General features: G+C 38.6%; 1 protein-coding gene across 2 annotated transcripts in view; it reads left to right on the top strand.

Moving 5' to 3' along the window:
* Positions 1-1,183: 1,183 nt before the first annotated feature.
* Positions 1,184-22,615, top strand: part of MGC146850.L (uncharacterized protein mgc146850 L homeolog) — a 36,175-nt gene continuing 14,743 nt past the window's right edge. For both annotated transcript variants that reach the window (XR_005967025.1, XM_041590533.1), the window contains exons 1-9: positions 1,184-1,456; positions 10,078-10,128; positions 13,381-13,432; positions 16,343-16,387; positions 17,523-17,626; positions 18,199-18,314; positions 18,401-18,506; positions 20,595-20,667; positions 20,754-20,797. Coding sequence is in view for 1 of the 2 variants with exons in the window: in XM_041590533.1 (XP_041446467.1) it covers positions 1,376-1,456; positions 10,078-10,128; positions 13,381-13,432; positions 16,343-16,387; positions 17,523-17,626; positions 18,199-18,314; positions 18,401-18,506; positions 20,595-20,667; positions 20,754-20,797 (672 nt within the window). In the remaining variant the exon portion in view is untranslated. The remainder of the gene's footprint in view (positions 1,457-10,077; positions 10,129-13,380; positions 13,433-16,342; positions 16,388-17,522; positions 17,627-18,198; positions 18,315-18,400; positions 18,507-20,594; positions 20,668-20,753; positions 20,798-22,615) is intronic.

Below are 22,615 nucleotides of genomic sequence, written 5' to 3'. Positions count from 1 at the left end.
TGAACAAATAGTAGTTTGGCTATTTTTGGGGTTTACCTTTAAGTTTACTTTTAGTGTGCTATAGAATGGCCAATTCTAAACAACTTTTCAATTAGTCTTCATTTTTTAGTTTTTGACCATGTTTCCATTCTTCTGATTCTTTCTAACTTTCAAATGGGGAGTCACTGACCCCAGCAGCCAAAAACTATTGCTTTGTGAGGTTACAATTGTATTGTTATTCTTATTTTTAATACTTATCTTTGTATTCAGTTCTCTCCCATTCCTTTACCAATATCTCACTGCAACCACCCCCTGGTAATTTCGATCCTTGCAACCAGATGGCTGCTGAACAAAAAGTTAAATAATTAATAAAACACAGAAAATGAAGCTGCAGCTTCAAATTTTCTCAGAATATTTCTTCCTACATCATACTAAAAGTTATCTTAAAGGTGAACAACCCCTTTAAAGGGGTGGCTCCCCTTTACAGAATGTCCTATTTCTAGCAACTTTGCAATTGGTCATTGTTATTTTTTTATAGTGACTTAATTATTTGCCATTCTTTTCTGCCTCTAATCTAGCTTTCAGACTGGTGTGACTGAAATTGTATTAGAATATCACTCTGTACATCTTGCTACAGTCAAAGATGAACAACCCCTTTAAAGGGGTGGTTCACCTTTAAGATAACTTTAAGTATGTTATAGAATGGCCAAGTCTAAGCAACGTTTCAACTGGTTTTCATTATTTATTGTTTTATAGTTTTATAGTTATTTGCCTTTTTCTTCTGACTCTTTGCAGCTTTTAAATGGGCGTCGCTGACCCCTTCTAAAAAGCAAATGCTCTGTAAGGCTATACATTGTTATTACTACTTTTTATTACTCATCTTTCTATTCAACCCCTCTCCTATTCAAATACCAGTCTCTTATTCAAATCAATGCATGGTTGCTAGGGGATTTGCACCCTAGCAACCAGATTGCAAATTGACGAACTGACGTATAAACAGCTAAATAACTCAAAAACCTTAAATAATAAAAAAAAATGAAAACCAATTGCAAATTGTCTCAGAATATCACTCTCTACATCATACTAAAAGTTATCTCAAAGCAAGGGGCTTTGTAGTTCCTATATAAACTTGTTTCACCCCTATGCTGAAATACACTGTCAGTTTTCCTGTGGTGTTGGCTAGTTTCCCACTCCAGCCCTGCTCTGCTAAGCTTAACCGAAGCCTCTCGGGATGAGGAGAGCAGTGCGGAGCTGATGCTGATGCTGCTCGTCACTTTGAGCAGGAGAGAGACCCAGCACTAAGCAATATCAGTCCGCGCTTCCCCTCACTCACTAGCACTCCCCGGATTGGCTGCGTGCTTCTCGGGCTTCGAGCCGGTATTATCCCGAACTGGCTATGTGCATGGCTTGCTGGAGAGGAGTCCCCCGCAGAGATCCCTGCAAAGCGGCCATGAGCAGCAGGATCAGTTTCTTTGAGGTGAGTGCAGAAGCCGGAGAGTGACAGTATTATTATACAGCACTTTCACTTCCTGTTCTCTTCTCTTTATCTGTGTCAGTTCTGTCGTCTTTATCTATGGGAAGGAGGACTGTGCAATATTAGGTGTATATTGAAGTGCAGTGATTATTTGTTTCGCAGAGACACACTTTTATTTATTTTTTACTATAAGGGACATCAAGCAGTTCTACTTTTAACAGGAGTTTAGTGCTGCTGACGAGTGATTCTCAGTTATACTGCTATTGTCCTCCATGACAAGTAGATTGCAAGCTTTTCAGTAGAGGGATGCCCTGGGTGTGTTTATATGTATCCAGTGTAGTTAGTTCTATTTAATGAATGTCCTGTGCTGCTGGGTGCTGATGCATTAGAAATAAAACCTTCCACTGTGACACCAAGGACAGTTACAAACTCTGTATCTCTGTCTTGGAATAAATGCAAATCTGGCAGTGACGGGAGGACTTTGACTACGGTGGAAGTTCTTGGAGAGCTGAGCAGTTAGTCAGTGGCTGAATGCACTTACATGGGGCAGCGAGGGGATTGACTTCTTTCATTCTGAGAGTGCTGAGGTATCATTCTGTGTAATTACTAGGAATGCCATCAGTCTTCAGTTTTTTGGGGTTCAGCCAAATCCAGAATTCAAGGGTGGCAGCTACAGGGGGATGCAGTTGATTTTACCTGGACCTTGGCACCCAAGGAGGTGAATATGGAAGGGGGGAATAGAGAAGGGCCATCACCCCCAGGGGTCCAAATTATCAGCCCATTAGTCACCTGGCACAGTGTCGGACTGGCCCCCCGGGATATGATAATTTGGACCCCTGGGGGTGATGGCCCTTCATTTGGCCTATTTCATGGTCATTATCAATATCTATGAGAACAAAGAAGCTAAATAGATGGATTAATAGATTATTGTATGTGCCCAAACTTTTTGCAACGAGGGCCAGATTTGAAAATGGGCCGCAATTGGCCCCCGGGCCACACTTTGGACATGCCTGTTGTATGTGAAGAAAATAGACTAGGAGAATAGAGGTTGAGTGAGGAGAGGAAGAATAATAGTACTGAGAGTGGGCCCCATGTCTAAGGTTTTTGGGTGGGTCCCTGGTGTCCCAGTCTGACACTGTGTGGGGGCCCCTGAGGTAGCAGTCCCAATGGGCCCAGGACCCCCAGTCCGACACTGACTTGGCAACAAGTAAAATAAGGGCTCCAATGAAAAACAATGGCCCATGCATGTACAGCCAAATCCCTTATCTACCCAGGCACCACTCAATTAATTTTGACCAAAATCCCCCTAAACCCAGACCATTCTCATGTAAGCCTCACCCCTTTGTGTTTCTCCATCTCATGGCCCCCCTCTGCCATGGAGCTCTTGACTGCAGTACCCTCTTAACACAGAAAATGAGATATTGGTAACAGTGGAAGTAGTGGGACATGTGTAAATAGAGGGTGTTGGATAAGCTGCACGTTTGCACTGAATGGCCTTCAGTTTTCTAGCAATTAAAGTCATAAAGAATGTAATCAACCAATTGAACTGAACTGTCTGAATTTTTTTTTTGCTATTATTGTCAGTTAGCAATACTGATTTGCTGCTCTGAGGTTCTGAGTTCGATTCCAGCCAAGGCAGTATCTGCTAGGAGTTTGTTCTACCCAGGCTTGCATGGGTTTCCTCCAGGTACTCCAAAACATACAGGTATGTTAAGCTGGCCATAGACGCAACGATCCGATCCACGATTCGTACGATTTTCAGACTGTGTGTAGAGAGTCCTAAATTTTTTGTCAGGCGGAGATCGGTCATTTGGTCGATCAGACAGGTTAGAAAATTTCTGTCGCCTGCCGATAATATCTCTGCGTGTATTGCTGATCGTACGATTTTCAGTGGGAGACTGTCACCAGCTTTATCAGACAAATCGTACGATTGCTCAGGGGCAGAACATTGGCTGATCTGCTCTTTTACTACTTTATTTGATCGGAATGGTAAGACTTTGATCTAAATGGTTAGTTGGGGGTCGGGAGATGGGAAAGTCCGATTGTATGTTGATTCGTACGATCGGATCTTTGCGTCTATGGCCAGCTTTAGTTGGCTCCTGATGACATTTTACTTTAGGGTGTGTTGTGTGAATGTCAAAGGTGCATTAGAATCTAAGCTGCACTGGCACTTATGTGAATGATGTGTTGTGGGATATGTTTGCAATATATAAATAGAATATTTAAATAAAGAATAATAATAATAGCCTCCTGTATTTTTTCATCTGACAGAAATGCCAGTGTAATTATACCAGAGACACGAAAAGCCAAATTATTAGTTCACATATTACTATTATATTAATTAGTGGTGCCCAAACTGTATTCTTCCAACTTTTGAACTACAACTCCCATCATTCCTTTATGCTACTGGCTGTAGAGAAATGCTGGGAGTTGTACTTAAGAATAGCCAAACAGACACAATTGTGACACCCCTCATTTTCACTTATAGTTAACCACTGAAGTATTTAGACTCAGCAGTCAATTGCCCACTCAATTGAGTTGATTAGCTGCAATATGGTAAAAGCCCTGCTGGCAAGAAATGTTGCAATTAAGCAGAGAATGTGCGTTTCTCCAGAAATTGCTGAAAAAGGACAAAATCACACTGTGAGCCAGAGATGTCAGACAAGGTTAATATTTAGTATGAGAACATTTGTAACTCTGCCCTTGTAAACCGACATTCCTTATTGCAGACTTAAACATTATCATAGAGATAAAAAGCTAAGTCTTCAATAAGCCACACACACCTACAGTTTCATCTATTATCTTTCCTTCCTCTGAGAAGAGAGTAACTCAAGCATATTAACATCCTCTCCCACAGTGTTTAGTGGGACATTCCTCATATCCCATGACTAGAGTATTATGACTATGATACGTTAGGGTGGTTTTACTTGCATTTAACACCCTGGACAAATTCTTTCCAAAGTGATACTTTCCAAACCTAGATCATCAGTGTTGCACCCTCATCACAGGCAATTTCAGTTTGGATTTAGAGCAGAGATAAAGTTATTGCCGGATTTCCTTATAGATCTTAGGGGTCATTTACATCTGCAAGTGCAGTTGTGGTTATACACATTTCCTTATGGTTGTTGCACAAAAAAAACCCAATAATTAATGGTAGTTTTGTCCAAATGTGCACTTGGCTGTACTATCTGCCCTGCCTTCAGTTCTGAATTGAGAGCAGTGCACCTACTGACCCAGGGGACCCTGGAGCTATCACAACCTCTAGATGGGGGCAGCTCCATGGTTCTCAAATTGGCCTGTATCAATCACTGCAGCGTACTTGCATTCTAAAGCATTTTAAAGGGGCGGTTCACCTTCATTTTTATTTTGCTAGGGTAGGGGGATTTTGACTCTGACAGTGGTGTAACTGGAGTGTACAGGGCCCCCCTGAAAAAAAATCTTAAAGGAAAACTATACCCCCAAAACGAATACTTAAGCAACAGATAGTTTATATCAAATTGAATGACATATTAAAGAATCTTACCAAACTGGAATATATATTTACATAAATATTGCCCTTTTACATCTCTTGCCTTAAACCACCATTTCGTGACACTATCTGTGCTGTCTCAGAGATCACCTGACCAGAAATACTACAACACTAACTGTAACAGGAAGAAGTGAGGAAGCAAAAAGCAGAACTCTGTCTGTTAATTGGCTCATGTGACCTTACATGTGGTTTGTATGTGTGCACAGTGAATCTTACGATCTCAGGGGGCGGCCCTTATTTTTTAAAATGGCAATTTTCTATTTATGATTACCCAATGGCACATACTACTAAAAAAGTATATTATTATTTATTGGTTCATTTACATGAAGCAGGGTTTTACACATGAGCTGTTTTACTCAGTATCTTTTAATAGAGACCTACATTGTTTGGGGGGGTATAGTTTTCCTTTAAGAGCGGCCCATCACACTCCAATCTTCATCCTCCCACCCACTTCCTGCTTCCGCCCACTTCCCACCAGGACCCCACCCACTCCCCATCCAGACTTTGCCCACCAGCTCAGACTCCACCTACTCCCCGCACAGACCCAGCCCACTATACGCCCGAAACAGGCAACAGCAGATAAACAACAGGTAAGAGAGTGGCAGGGGAAGGAAGGGGGGGTTCTTGTTGGCTATAGAGGTAGCAGACCACACAATCCGGGCCCACTTTGTCCGCAGCCCTCCTGCGACTGCTGGGTCTGCTTCCTCTATAGTTACGCCACTGGACCCTGGCAAACAAATTGCTAAAATTGCAAGTGGAGAGCTGCTGAATAAAATGCTAAATAACGCAAAAAACACAAATGAAAAAAATGATAACCATTTGCATATTGACTATCACTCTTAACATCATAGCAAAACATAATTTAAAGGTAAACAACCGGTTTAGCAAAATGATCCCCTTTTCATGTCATATTTGCTAAAGCTCAGAGATGAGAAAGCACTCTCCTCTGCAAAGTCTCAAGGCAGACATGGGTCTGAGTGGGCTGGCACTGGTCACAGCTTATAAACTCTTGTGAGCTTTAAAGTACTTGACAGTTCCGTGGGAGATTGGACAGGTGATCTCAGACCAGAAACTAAAATTTGGTAGTTGGGACATACCGTAATAGGGCTCATTTATAAACACTGGTCAAATTTGCACCTCGGCAGTTACTCGTGGCTACTAATCAGATGTTTGATTTCATTGTTCTACTTGCAGCTGGCTCACAAAAGCTGATCACAGATTGGTTACTATGGGTTGCTGGCCTTGTGCAAATTTTCTCAGTGTTTATAAATGAGTCCCAATGTGTACCACATGTGAAACTTTAAAGGAACGGTTCAGTGTGAAAATAAAAACTGCGTAAATAGGCTGTGCAAAATAAAAAATGTTTCTAATATAGTTAGTTAGCCAAAAATGTAATATATAAAGGTTGGAGTGACTTGATGTCTAACATAATAGCCATAACACTACTTCCTGCTTTTCAGATCTGTAACTCTGAGCTAGTCAGTGACTTGAAGGGGGGCCACATGGTACATATCTGTTCAGTGAGTTTGCAATTGATTTTCAGCATTCAGCTCAGATTCAAAAGCAACAGATATGACCCATGTGGGCCCCCCCAAGTCTCTGATTGGTTACTGCCTGGTAACGAGGATAACCAGTCAGTGTAAACCAAGAGAGCTGAAAAGCAGGAAGTAGTGTTCTGGCTATTATGTTATACATCAAATCACTCCAGCCTTTATACATTACATTTTTGCCTAACTTACTATATTAGAAACATCTTTAATTTTGCACAGCCTATCTATTTACCCAGTTTTTATTTTTACACTGAACAATTCCTTTAAGCTAGGCACACACATGGGCAAAATCAGCCTGCTGAAATCCGTAGGCCGATTTCAGCCCCTACTGTGGGTAGTAGCCTTCTTCTTCTTTCATGTCAGGAGCCATTGTGTCGGCTCAGGCATGAACAACACTTGGAGGATTATCAGCTCAAAATGCAGAGTTTCACATTTCTTTGCCAAAATCCACCAAGTATGTTCTCTCTGGAGCCGATAGAATGGCTACTGTTTGCTGTAGGGGTTGAAATCGGCCTGTGTATATCAGCAGGCTGATTTTGCCCATGTGTGTCCCTCACCTTAAATTTTAGCAAAATAATCTATTCCAGTGAGGAAAAGAATTGTCTGAAATTGTCTAATCCCTGCATTCAATTTGCTTTGGGCATTATTAGGCTAAATTTTAGTACACAATGCTCCTACTGCTGAACAGCGCTGTATACAGACACCCATAGGAAATGAATACAGTCAAACACCTTGAGATAAATGGGCACATCTATCCGCTTTGATACATGTCTATTTGTTAACTTTTTAATTCATTTCAGATTTAAAAAAACCAAAACTCATCAGACTGCTGAGAATCCTTCCCCAGACTATAATAAATGTGCCCCTTTGTTTTGTAGCATGGTTTCCATTTGTTTAAACACATAAATAAGAAGAGCCAGCTGCAGTATAAAACAATTCTGGGTATGACTGTAATTTTCCAAATCTCCAAGGCTTTAATGTGTATGAGGTAGACAGCTAAATATGTCACCCTGGAGAAACTGTGTGTTCCCAGCCAGCTTAGTATGGGCGAGGTTAGAGCTTGGAGCTATTTATCCTATTTGGTAGGAAGAATTTAAGTAATTTATAATAAAATCTATTACACAGTACCATCATTAGCCAGTATTTAAAAAAATGACTATGAGAGATAGTTCTGCCAAGCTAGCAATGCCTCAGGTTTGTAAAGAGCAATTTTTGTAGGGTAATACTGGGCAGAGAAATCTTACCTTGAAATCCTTGATAAGCCACTGATTTTTATATAACATGATGAGTCAGCTATTCCAAATACAATTTGTAAATTATAAGCCGCTGTTTTATTGCTCAAAAGGTTAAATATCTGCTTTTGGCATCAGTCCTTTACAAAGGACCAAATCCCTGAGGAGTAACTCTGTTCCCAGGGTTTCAAGAAAACAGCCGGAGCCTCACAATGTGATTTGCAGGTGGCTGGATATGTAAAAATGCAAGTGATAGCAACGCTATTATCAGTTTATCAAGGGTGAGAACACAGCACAAAATTAGATTTAGACATTTAATAATAAAATATGTGCTATGTTTCTGATGCGTACTCATGATTGAAACATAGTTTTTTTCACGTAGACTGTAGTTTTTTTTCTTACTTACTTCTTCTGCCCCTAGTGTAGTCACCTATATGATGTCTTTCTTACTTATTAATGTTATTAATAAGTAAGAAAGACATCATATAGGTGACAACACTAGGGGCAGATTTATTAAAGGTTGAGTAGTGTTTAAGCCGAAAAATTCGAGTTTTCAAGGGTATTTTTCAGTCAAAACTTGAATTTTCAGGTTAAAATTAAAAAATTCAAATGAACTTGAATTTTCCAAGTTTTGGTAAAAAATCAGAATCCCAAAATACACCATCTAAAATGTGTCAAGGTCATGTAGAAGTCAATGACAGAGGTCCCTAGAGCATTTGGAGAAGTTAATAGCCTTTATGATGTTCAAGTTTTTTTGGTGGGTTTCACTCAAAAGCTCAATAAATTAGAGTTTTTTCCAGGGGAAAACTAAATCAGGGTGTTCACCTTAAATACACTGATTCCAGTTTTTTCCATTCAAGGTTTTTTCTTAAACCTCACATAGCTCTAAAATTCTTTGATAAATAACTCCCTAGATGTGACTAGCTTATGAAGTACCATAGGCATTCAAGAGCTATTCAAGGGTAGCACTGGTTTGGGAATTCTAGGTGATGCTAAAAAGTAATTTCCCTTGATTCATAGACCTGTTAAGTTTTGTAAACAAATGTACTGCTCAAATTAGTTGTCAAGTTATACTTATTTGTCTTCCAGTTGCCTTCCACTTGGTCAATAGCATGGAAGCCAACCTTCCTACTAACAGGATAATACATCTGTTTAACAGTGTTCCGTTTTAAGGTCTACTATCAAGATTTACACATTCTGGGTAAAGGCCCCCATACACAGGCCGATAAAAGCTGCCAACAGACCGTGTGTGGGGCCATCCGATGGGCATCCCCGATCAATATAAAGTTGGCCAGATGCCGATCGGGCAGGGTAAAAAATTACATTGGATTGTGGCCCCATCTTTTCGTTGATGCAGTCTCGCTATCCGTCCTCCCATATGGCCTCCATTCTGATCCGATCTTTGGGCCCTAGAGCCCACCATCGGATCAGCCTGATATCGTCCACCTCAATGTGGGCATATCGGGAGAGATCCGCTCGTTTGACGAAATTGCCAAATTAGTGGATCTCCCTGTGTATGGCCACTTTAAAGGAGAAGGAAACCCTTTTGCAAAAAAACCCATGCCCAGACCCCAGGTAGACACCCCTCCCTCCTCCCCCAGGCTAACCACCCCCCGGGGAAATGCCCCATACTCCATACTTAGCAGATTCTTCCGGCGGAGTTCCATGCATCCATCTTCCGCGTCCTCTGTAAGCTGACTGGGAGATCGACAATTTCAGTGTAATTCCGCGCATGCGCAGTTGTCGCAAACCGGCAAACTGCTCCAACTGTGCATGCGCAGAAATACCGATCTCCCAGTCTGCTTACAGAGGAGCCAGAAGATGGACGCGTGGAACTTCGCTGGAAGAATCTGCGCCGAGGGGTAAGTATGGAGTATGGGGCATTTCCCGGGGGGGGGGGGGCGGGTAGTCAGCCTGGGGGTAGGAGGGGGGGGGTCTACCTGTATTTTTGGTAGAAAATTTTTATATTCATCTGAACCAAACTGAAACCCTCAATCATTTTAAAGATTTCCAGAACAGAAGAATGTAAATTTCAATACTTAACAAACAGGAGGAGAAAATATATGGTGGTTAGTTGAGTCTAAGAAGGTAGAGAAAACAGTTTGAAAGAATGGCACAATGCTATAAGAAAAGAAGTATCTAGAAATGTCTCTTCTACAATGACACAGCTGAGTGTGCTGAGACTTTATACTAAAATTGGCTTTTAACTTGATTTCAGTAGTTCGGTGATATTTGGTTAAAACGTTAAATTCAAGACTTTTAAAGATCAACAAAAACACATTTAAAATCTTATATGTAAAATTCTCTTTTCAGGTGGAAATTCTAGACTGTAAAACCATGCGACAGTTATGCTTTTTCGATAAGGTAAGAAGCAGCTATATGCAAATAGTACATTCATTTCAGATTGACAAAGTACATGGGTCATTTACAACCGCAAACCACAGTATGTAATGTGCAGTTTTGGACATGCCAATGTTTTTTACCCACAATGGAGTGTTTTTTTCCCCACAAATTGCAACCTCTGATCGGAAATGCATTGATGGGATTATTCACCATTTACTTTTAGTATGATGTAGAGAGTGATATTGAGAGAAAATTTGTTATTGGTTTTTCATTTTTTATTTGTGGTTTAGAGTTATTTAGCTTTTTATTCAGCAGCTCTCCAGTTTGCAGTTTCATCAATCTGGTTGGTAAGGCCCTAGCAACCATGCATTCATTTAATGGACTCAATTGCGCTTAGGATCTTCAGTGCCTGGATGTTGTCATTTCAGGGTGGCCTGCATGGGTCCATTTTTTGGAACCTGTACCCTACCCGTACCTACAATCCGCAAGCTGGACCCACAACCCGCATTCTTACCTGCTGGGACCCGCTACCCGACCCACAACCATCAAGAATCAGGAAGTGATATCATTGTAAACCGGAAGTGACATAATCGGAAGTAGGCATGATCAGATAAAAGGAGTAAAAATCGCTATTGAGAAGACCCGCGGCCCAACCCGCGTCCTGCAAACCTGCAGAACCGCCGATCCGCGTCTATACCTGTACCCGGAACTTTTACCCGCAACCCGCAGGGTACCGCAGGTTTTTACGGGTGACCCGCAGGTACTCGACCTGCTACAGGACTCTAGGGTTGCAGTAGCTTAAGGGTTCCCCTATGTCTGTAGATACACTCCTCTTGATGACCAAATGCCCTATATCCCTCAAAATGTGCATGCCTATGATGTAGGATCAGGGGGTGCATTGACCATTCATATATCACACGCAGACACATAAGATCAAGCTGGGGCACTCACCCTTTACTTGTGTGTAAGTGCCTGCAAGGAGAGGGGGGGTTCAATTTTAAATATGTAAAGTACCCTTTAATGAATGTTGTGCAAGGACTGCACCAAAATCTGCATAACCACAGCTGAGCCCTTATGCTTATTAGGAGTACTTCACTTTTTATTACAACACTCTTGTGTCATTTTGGCTCCATTTGTCATAGTCGGTTATATTTCTCTTTAATTTCTAGGGGAGATTGTGTTGCTATAGACACAGTTTTCACAGATTTCTTTTTTTTCTCATGCATCTTCATTAAAGTCGTGACCTCTCCATATCTTGAGCTTCAGTAAGGTAATGCAGCAGCATTGTGTTAGAGAAATCCAACAAATCCATATCATTGAGTGCCCAGTCTTAGAGGAGGATTGCGGGTTCACAATACTACAGCTGACACAACACATATACTCACTAGGTGAAACCTGTTGTACATAATTTGTTTGGAAGTAAAAGCCCCTTGAGCTTAGATGTCTGCTATTTCCTATCAAAGTCCCTTTCTATGAATCAGAAAATTCCCATGCTGTATCTTTACTTTTAAATATTTACTTCCTTGGGAACCCCTCTCAGCCTGCATAATAATTTACTCCACTTTCAACAAAAAAGATAACAGTGGTTTGTCTTTCATTTCCCAGGAACATCTGAGAACTGGAGTGTTTTCTGAACAAAGGTTTTTAGTGAAGCAGTATACAATTGTTTGAAATTAAATCAAAGGTGAAACATTAGCTGTGCAAAAATTTGGAAACCCTTGTAATTTTGCTAATTTGAATGCATGTAACTGTAATACTGATTACTGGCAACACCAAATTGGTTGGATTAGCTTGTTAAGCATTGAACTTCATAGGCAGGTGTGTCCAATCATGAGAAAAGGCATTTAAGGTGGCCAATTGAAAGTTGTGCTTCTGTTTGATTCTGCTCTGAAAAGTGACAGCATGGGATCTTCAAAGTAACTCTCAAAAGACCTGAAAACAAAGATTGTTCAGTATCATGGTTTAGGGGAGAGCTACACAAAGCTATCTCAGAGGTTTAAACTGTCAGTTTCAAATGTAAGGAATGTAATCAGGAAATGGAAGGCCACAGGCACAGTTGCTGTAAAACCCAGGTCTGGCAGGCCAAGAAAAATACAGGAGTGGCATATGCAGAGGATTGTGAAAATGGTTACAGACAATCCAAAGATCACCTCTAAAGACCTGCAAGAACATCTTGCTGCAGATGGTGTATCTGTATATCGTTCTACAATTCAGCGCAATTTGCACAAAGAACCTATATGGCAGGGTGATGAGAAAGAAGCCCTTTCTGCACTCACGCCATAAACAGAGTCGCTTGTTGTATACAAAAGCTTATTTAGACAAGTCACACTCATTTTGGAACAAAGTGCTTTGGACTGATGAGACAAAAATTTAGTTAATTGGTCATAACAAAAAGCGCTTTGCATGGCAGAAGAAGAACACCGCATTCCAAGAAAAACACCTGCTACCTACTGTCAAATTTGGCGGAGGTTCCATCATGCTGTGGGGCTGTGTGGCTAGTTCAGGGACTGGGGCCCTTGTTAAAGTCGAGGGTCGGATGAATTTAAACCAATATCAACAAATTCTTCAGGATAATGTTCACGCATCAGTCACAAAGTTGAAGTTACGCAGGCCATGACAATGAACCTAAACACATTTCAAAATCTACAAAGGCATTTATGCAGAGGGAGAAGTACAATATTCTGGAATGGCCGTCATAGTCCCCCGACTTGAATATCATCGAAAATCTATGGGATGATTTGAAGCAGGCTGTCCATGCTTGGCAGCCGTCAATTAAACTGAATTGGAGAGATTTTGTTTGGACGAATGGTCAAAAATACCGCCATCCAGAATCCAGACACTCATCAAAGGCTATAGGAGGCATCTAGAGGCTGTTACATTTGCAAAAGGAGGCTCAACTAAGTATTTATGTAATATCTCTGTTGGGGTGCCCAAATTTATGCACCTGTCTAATTTTGTTATGGTGCATATTTCATATTTTCTGTTAATCCAATATCTTTATTTCATTGCTGAAATACTGCTGTTTCCATAAGGAATGTTATATATTAAAAGGAAGTTGCTACTTTGAAAGCTCAGCCAATGATAAACAAAACTCCAAAGAATTAAGAGGGGTCCCCAAACTTTTTCATATGTCTATAAGTGTAACAATTTTATTGGGAAAATCTACACCTCACTCTGTGGGTAAAAAAACATGGTGATGGTGTTCAGAAATTGCACTTGCAGTCTTAAATGAGCTATTATAATCCTAACTATGTGTATCTGTTCTTCATTTAGGTAGAGCCACATCTTACAGTTAATGATGTAAAACTGATGTTTCATAAATGTTGTAAGTATCACAGAATATGTCATGCTTATTCAATATGTGCTTGCTTTCCATTCTTTGTTATGTCCATTTCTCAGAAATGTTAATTTATGACTTTTTTCTTAATATTTCTTGTTCTTGTTATGTTATTTCTTGGCAACTAGTGACTCAGCGTGTTTTGAAAGAGCAGTAAGTTTATTGTATGTACTGCTGCATCTTGGTAATGGTACCAGCAAAGCTTTCTGTTATCTTTCTATTCAACAGCATTGGCGGCAAGAAAGCCTACAATAAAACTGCGACTACAGAGATTACTATGGGCATATGTGTAAAAATTATGCAGTTGTTTTGAAATATAATCATTGCACTGATCTATAAACGAATCACATCCCCAAACCTGTGTTTTGCATAATGAAAGAAAATGTCGTTGTGATTATTTTATACAGTGGAAAGTGGCTTAGCATTACATTTTCTTTAATTATGCAAAAAAACCCTTTTTTTTATTTTTGTGTGGGGATTCACCTTTAAGTTAACTTTTAGTATGTTCTAGAATGTCCTATTCCTAGCAACTTGGCAGTTGGTTTTTATTATTTATTGTTTTTTATTTATTTGCCTCCTTCTTCTGCCTCTTTCCAGCTTTCAAATGAGAGTCACTAACCCCAGTGGCCAAAAAAATATTGCTCTGTGAGGCTACAAGTTTATTGTTACTTTTTATTACTTATCTTTCTATTCATCTTCCTGTCTCAAACTACTGCCTGGTTACTATGGTAAATAAGGCAACCTTAGAACTGCTGAAATTTCAAACTGGAGGGCTGCTGAACGAAAGGCTAAATAGCTGAAAAACAATAAAAATAAAAAATGAAGACCAATTGCAAATTGTTTTACGATATCACGTTCATACTAAAAGTTAATTTAAAGATGAACAACCCCATATATTTAGAGGATATCTGAACTTTTGATGTGTTCTACATTATTATCTGCATGATATGTCCCTTTTGTGTGAACATGTGTATAACATTATCTGGAAAGCCATTCACAGGCAAAATTGTATGCCTTCCTTGACTGAATTACATTTTATACATGAATTTTAACTGGTTACTGTTTCATGCACCAGCCAAATCTGTTGTCTGCAATTTTGATGGCAGAAATGTGGACCTGATTATTCATAGCATTCTATTCTTATCTTCAACAGCAGTTCAAACCTTATTAAAGGGGAACTATCAAGAAAATGTTATATAAACAACATCATACTTAATAACAAATTGGAAATGATGTACCGTTTCTGAAATAGTCAAGTTTATCTTCACTATCCCTCTCTCAGCATCTGTTCTCTTCATTCTCTTTTCATGCAGGAGTGCCCGATTTTGATTGACATTAGATCAAATATATATTTTAAGGGGGCTCCCCTTCCAAGCAGATGTACTAGAGCTCACTCATATAACTGACTCCAGCACAAACAACAACAAAATAAGTGGATTCTGCACAAATTCTGCATTTTGAAAGAGTGAGATTTAATACATCTTTTAGGCAAACAATTCCCCCCAAAGGCTGTGTTAGACCTAACTGTCATTCAAAATCAGATTCCTGACATGAAGGGAGATTGAAGACAGATGCTGAGAAGGAGAAAGTGAAGAGTAATTTGATTATTTCCAAAATGGTACAGAATGTTTAATGGGTAATATTTAAAAAGCTTCTTATTTCAGTATGATGAAGCTTAGATTAAATTATAATTGTTGCATTAGTTCCCCTTTAGAGTTGTGAAAATTAAAAGATAATGTAAGCTTAATCTCAAGGAAATAAAAAAAAAATACTTTCTTAATTTAATCAATTATTCAAGTTACTCGTCACTAGTACAGCACGACAGTGCCAAAGTATACAGTGTAAATCTGCCCATTAACACATGAAACTATGACATTACAGTCTTGGTAATGAGCACTTGTTCATCTCTCAGCTGTAATGTTTTATGAAAAGTCAGAGGCCGTTTGCTATAAATGTCTGGAATCATCACAGGAGGTTGATTTTAAATGTTTCTATTATTTATTCTTTTTCTTCAAATTAGTTTATTATAAAAGGTGTTATAAATTACATATTATAAACTATTGTGCAGTTTTTTTTGGTCATGCTTCCCTGTGCAAGTACAAAAGGGACTAGAACGTTTAAAAAGTATGAAAATCATTATCCCCCCAAAACTAAAAACACTGGAAAATATTTTGTTTTTTAATTAATACAATTAAGCAATCATCACTATTAGGGGATTATTTATCAAAGTCCGAATTTATCTCAATATTTTCTGCTACAAACTTCTTTCAAATCCGCTCTGGTTTTTTGCACCTATTTATCATTAAATTTTCCCGAAAAAAATATGATTTTCACAATTTTTCTGGATTTTTCATCCGGCTTTCACGATTTTTTCGGATTTTTCAGGGTATTGCACAAAACTCAGCGCACATCAAAAAATCATTGGGACTTCTCCCATTGACTTAAATGCAACTTCGACAGGTCTGAGATGCCGGATTTTCTGATTTGGACTTTTCCATCCTCAGGGTTTAATAAATTCCGAAAAATTCGTTATTTTTTTAAAGTCCGATTTTAAAAAAAATTATTTTTGCATTCAGAGTTTAGTAAATAACTCCCTTATTCTTACATACAGTAGAAGCTGTTGATGACAATCAGTTATAAAACAGATATAGGAGAGGTGTATGCTAGCTTTTAAAGCAATGAAACAAACGATTCCCATATCCCACCCATTATAATATATCAGGATATTAGAAGTCATTTTTATGCAGTTGTTGAATTCCAAAGTGACTTTTTCTATCATTATTGTTTGTGCCTTTGTGTATTATAGATGTATATAACTGAACTGCTATCTTTTGGACAATATATACAATGTGAAAATATATGCAAAAAAAAAAAATGGCATTTTTTTTTCTTTTGTAGACCCCCAGTGGTATCCAGCAAGACAGTCCATCCGGATGGAGCCCAGTATGTCTGACAATCATTACGGGAATTTCCTATAACTTTGCTTTTCCTTGCAATACTGAATGTTGATAAGGTTAAATATGATATTCCAAAAATACGCAAGCATTATTCATTTGATTTTAATGCCCCTAATTCTGTTCACATTCTAAAATTCCAATGAACATTTTTTTTCAGCTGATATTACCTATAAGCTACACTATGCATGTCTGAACACACAAAAGATGCTAGAGCCCACACATAAGGGCTCATTTATTAATGCTATGTGGTTTACCTATGGGTGCAAAATTGTGCTCAGTAACATAGTTGTGTCTGGTCCTTCTGCAGAGCAAGTGTTCTCTATACCCTTGTGCCAGTTTCACTTTTGAGACTGCATCCAGCACAATGCAAAGCACATTACCCTCCTGCATAATGAAGCCCTGTGGGGTAACTGTCAGGTAACTAGAGGGTTACTGCTTGTGTCCGCTGGCACATTTTCTGGGGAATGGCACAGTAATAAGGAATCTGCATGGGTATTTCCAGTGTCTTCCTACATGATACACATTTTCCTTTAAAATGAACTGCCATCACCTGCACAATGTGATATCAACATCCAGCGGTAGGGTAGAAATTGAGACAGAAGCTACAGGTATGGGATCCATTATCCAGAAACCTGTTATCCAGAAAGCTCCAAATTATACAAAGGCTGTCACCCATAGACCCTGTTTTATCCAATTAATCCAAATTTTTAACAATAATTTCCCTTTTTTCTGTAATAATAAAACAGTACATTTTACTTGTTTCAAGCTAAGATTTAATTAATCTGTATTGGAAGCAAAACATTTATTTAATGTTTACGTGATTTTCTAGTAGACCTAAGGTATGAAGATCTAAATTACAGGAAGATCCATTATCTGGAAAACCCCAGGTCCCGAGCATTCTGGATAACATTTCCTATAACTGTACTGTTAGTTGGTGATCTCCTACAGTGTGTTTGGAAGATCTTCTACTGGCAGGAAGTTGCCGAGATTGAGCTTCCTCACACATCTCGTGGGATTTGTGTGGCCCCAGTCAATACTTTAAGCAAAGTGTTGCACATGCTGCATTTTTAGATTTGTATCTGGGTAAAAAGTCTGCCCTTATTTCTGTGTTTGCATTTCAGAAGGCAGATCTTTAAAGGATGAAGAAATCCTGCAGGACCTCCCAGTTGGCACAACTGCTACATTATATTTTAAGGATCTGGGCCCTCAGATTGGGTGGACTTTGGTAATACTAGCAATATATATATATATATATTATATGTCCACATAACATGATAGGGAGTTACATATTTACATTTTATTACATTGCACTTCTTGAGCTGCAATAGCTGTACCATGTTTTTCCAAGTTGGGGCTGGCCTGCTGTACTGACAGCTGTACCCTTCATACTGGCAGTAATTGTGGTGGTGGAACATGTAGATGGGATGGTTGATTAGTTTTTTTCTGCTTCCTGCTAATTAGAAACATTTTCTCTGTGTGCTAATGGTATTTTATAGAGAATCTATGCCCTTTCTCTTCTCTCTCTGTTTATATTTAGGCTGCGTCCTTTATATACTATTGTAAAATACCCTTAAAATGCCACATCCAGGCATAAACACAGCCCTTTCACAATCATAAATTCATAGTTGGTTTTCCCACTGTATTCTTTCAGCTTTTTCTAAATGCTAGTATCACCACAGCCTGTATCTGTAGGACAGGACACATTCAGCTGGATGTATTCATACGTACACATGCATGTGCCCATAATCCCATATTGTGGGCTGCTAAACTATGTGTTCCTTTTTTTTTAATTTGCAGGTATTTCTGACCGAATATGCAGGCCCACTTTTTGTATATTTTTTGTTTTACTTCAGAATGCCTTTTTTCTATGGCTTGGCCAAGGCATTTACTTCCAGTCCACATTCAGTAGTTCAGTAAGTTCATTAACATTGTAAAACAATCCATTAAAAACAACCAATTCAAGTCTTATGTGATTCTTCTGTGTTTATTTTGTCTCCAGCTTGGCATGCTGCTGTCATTCTTTTCACTACATTAAACGATTGATTGAAACAATTTTTGTTCATCGATTTTCCCATGGAACTATGCCACTAAGAAGTATTGTTAAGGTAATCATCCCATTTACATGCTGAAGGTCACTGTTTAGAGAAAGAAACATTAGCTCATATATTGGGAGTTATTTTTATTATTAAGCCACAGTAAAAACACCAAGCCCAGATTCAAGGTCACAGCTTAAGGGCCAGTGGTTTAGCAGTTGATCAGTAGGTTTACTACAACTAGCACCATTTCAGGCAACTGGCAGGTAAGTGTGATTATTAGCAGCAATTAGTACCGCTAATCCTGGTTTAAAGGTCACCTATCGTAAAATAAATTGTTTCCCCACTGGAGGCATAGGGTAAAATAACCCAAACTCTGGTTGGTGGCAAGTGCTATGCCACCCACATCAGGAGGAAGTTCCCATTGTGGGCAGCCATGTTCTTTCACATGCATGCTCATAACAATGAAGATCTGTAGCACTTTGCTCTGTGTCGTAACATGGCATAGCTCTCGCTATAAATATTAAATATTTCCCCCAACTGGAGTGCAGATAGGTTTCCCAAGTGACAACTCATAGAATAAAATAACTTTTAAACTAAATTCAATTTTAAGGGAATATTTATCAGAATTTAAAAAAAAAAATCTTGATTTTTTTGCAGAATTTTGCATGTGAGAAATGGCACAAAGTGTAGAAGTGTAGGCAGGTTAGGTCACTAAGACATGAAAGGTTGAACTTGATGAACAAATGTCCTTTTTCACCCTATGTTAGGCAGCAGGCATACTGAGGATGGATCACTCTGGAACTAAAAAAATAATGAACATTTTCATGCAACTCAATGAACCATTCGATTATTTCTTTACTGGATAGATACCGTACGTCCTAACAAGACAACAATGTCATAATTGTATGCACATTATACTCTCTCATTTTGAAGAAATAGCTCATTCCTTAATAATGACTAAAGTTGTGCCTGGATGAAAAGGTGGAATGCAATGAAATGCTACATTGCAGAGTTTCAGAAAATGCCATTTAGAGTCAAGGAAAGCATCTGCTTTAGATATGATAGAGATCATTATTTAAAAGGGACTGCTTCAAAAATGTGCATTTTAACATTGGTTAAAATCAGACATTGACTTTTGGACTGGGTGTGTGTGTGTTCAGGGTTATAGTTCAGTAGCAACCAGAGGATTTTGAAGGTTGGAAATGAAAAATATAAAAAGAAAGTTAGAAAAGAAGTAGGGACAGACAGTTGTTGCCATTGGAGAATTTTAAGATGCAAATTGCTGAATTCAGGCATGTGGTGGGAATGTAGGCTCAATAGAAGAACTGAGAGAGGCAATTTATTTAGCTGAAGAGGCCTGTCCGGGTATCTTGGACTCCATGGGTTTGTTTCTTTTTATTTTTAACACATATTTTTAAAGCACTAGCATGTTTTGCAGTGCTATAGTATATATTATACAATATATTTCAGTTCCAGTATCTGTCATTATATGGAACAGGGTATGTACAGTGACAGGTTCTTTATAGCTGCATATAGACACACAGAAGAGTATTGCAAATAATGACGTTCCAGTGAGTGTACAAAGAGGTTCCAATTAGTTTTACAAGTAACTGAGATGCAGCATTGCTTTTATATTATTTTCTTTCATGCTGTTATCTAGCATGGACTTAGTTTTATTACTACTCTTTAAAAAGTAAGTCAGCCAGCTCCTTCATTATATGTTTCATCCAAAATTCCATCTTCCCAGAACTCATCCAATGTATATGTTAATATCATTCTAGTTGGTAATGTCAAATTCTTTGTGTTTTTTTTTTTTTTAAATGAACCAGTGAGTATGTGTATCTGAGGCCCAATGAGAAACCAAAATGCCTTTCCATTTGTGGAAATTGCAATGTTGAAACGAGCTGAATGGTGTAGTCTCGGGAAGTTGCAGAAGAAAGCATCATTGCACAGTTACGCTATTCAGCTGGTTTCAGTGCAGTGTTTGACATTGTTTGAGGTGGAAAAGTAATGTTGGGTGTTTTGTTGCCCGTGCATGAAGCAATTTCATGCTGGCGACCGAACTCCCCCATGTGGTTTGGCAAACAGAAGCAGATGTATTTACAAGTTATCAGAAGTTATTTAGAAAATAATGTAACATGTTGTTTTGTATTATAGAACTGCTTCTATTACTGGGGCTTTGCGGCCTGGCTTGCATATTATATAAATCACCCTCTATATACACCGCCTTGTAAGTGCAACAACATCTTTTTGCATTTGAATTTTCCATTTTATTTTCCTTAAAGTGAATAACATTTTTATTCTCTTGTGTTGCAGCATATGGAAAAAAACAAATAAGCCTAGCAATGATCATGTTTCTGGTAGGTTAACGTATTCTCTTTTACATATATAAAATCTTTACCAGACGTGTGTATGTGCTGCTCAAAGTGGCATTGTCATCAATAACAACACATTTTTGCCTGTATTATAATAAGATGTTTATGGATTTGTATTTCAAAGAATTCCAAGAATTTGATGTGACTATTATGCTCAGTCAAATATAAAATATAGCAGCATTTGTTCCAAATATATGTTTTTAACAATTGACATTTGCATCTTAAAGGGCACCTATCACAGCCAAAATCAAACACATATTAACAATCTGACCAGTACAAGCTAAACACGTTTAATCAAACTACATATATAGTTTTTTGAAAAAACTGCAGGTTTTAAAAAAAAAACCTTACTTTGTCAAATGGGTTCTTTCACTGAGGGAGGCCATATTGAGACTCTAACAGAGACTCTAATGTGCAAATTTCAGGAGCATGCTCAGATTGTAACACTGCTTTGAGTATTCTACCCAGAATGCCTTGTTTTAGTAAACTCCTCCACTAGAAGTATCCACTAGAAGTGCTGCCACCTGCTAACTTCCAGCAGGTGGCAGCACTACTGTACAGCAGCTAACACACAGGTTTGGCTCATTTGAAAATAGCTTAGAAGGGTTGATAAGCAAACAAGGAATTTGAACTGAGCATGTGCGAGATTTCAGAGCTGCAGTTGGCTGGAAGATATAGGTAGGAGGAGCCAGTGAAATCCAAGATGCCTGCCTCAGCTAGAACTGCAGTGGAGATAGGGGAGATCTTGCAGAAGGAATAGTGAGCTGATCATTTACATTATACAAACAATTCTAACTGTTTTAAAAATCGGATTTCTTGAACTTTCACATAGTGTATTTACTTAGTAAATGATTTTGGTCATGATTGGTGCCCTTTAATGTTATGGTGGGTCATTACTGCCGTTACTGCAACCCGATATTTCCATTGTATAGTGCACCAAAGGAAAAGCTTTACAGTGCCATCATCTGGTTGAAGTTATTTGGGGGGAGGGTGATCAGTTCAGGCACAGCAGTCCTGTAAACTGTCATCATTATATAAAGGCATTACGTTCCCATATATACCTGCCCGCAAAACACATGGGTTTTGACCCAAACCCACATCACTAACAGGAACCCAGAGTATTGTCCTTTTTCTTCTAAGAGGTTTTAGCCTCCCTTTGATTTTGAATATTTAAATATGTCTCATGGCATTATCAAGTTTCTAGATCTTATTTTGTTATGTTTTTCCTCAAAAACCTAAAAACATAAATGCATCTAAAGATAATATAATTTGTATGTACCTTAATAGGCATTTCTAAATACTGCACCTGTATATTACTTTAAAGGGTTTCTATAATGGCAATCATGTTTATTTTTCAATGCACATCATTTAATAGTGCTGCTACAGCAGAATTCTGCACTGAAATCTGTTTTTCAAAAGAGCAATCAGATATTTTTAATATTTATATATTAAAATTGACATGATGTCCATTTCCCAGGTGCCCCCAGTCATGTGACTTGTGCTCTGATACACTTCAGTCACTGCTGCTCTGCAAAATGTAACGCTCCCTGACACCTGCATTGCTAAAAATGCTCTCTTTGGTAGATATCAGAATAACACTCAATAGTAAAACAGTCAAGTCTAACCATGGCTCATCCAGTTACATTGAGTATGTGAAACAATAGCCTATCTGAAATCAGTTCCTTCATGAAGTGCTGAGTCTTTCTGAAAGTACAGGATCAGGTACAATGACCTGACATGGCTGCCTACACACCGATATTACAACTAAAAAAATACATTTGTTGGTTCAGGAATAAAATTCTA

Source organism: Xenopus laevis, chromosome 4L (assembly GCF_017654675.1).
Source record: "Xenopus laevis strain J_2021 chromosome 4L, Xenopus_laevis_v10.1, whole genome shotgun sequence".
NCBI classification, from domain to species: domain Eukaryota; kingdom Metazoa; phylum Chordata; class Amphibia; order Anura; family Pipidae; genus Xenopus; species Xenopus laevis.
The sequence above is the reverse complement of the archived record's forward strand: the minus strand, read 5'-3'. Positions and strand labels throughout refer to the sequence as shown.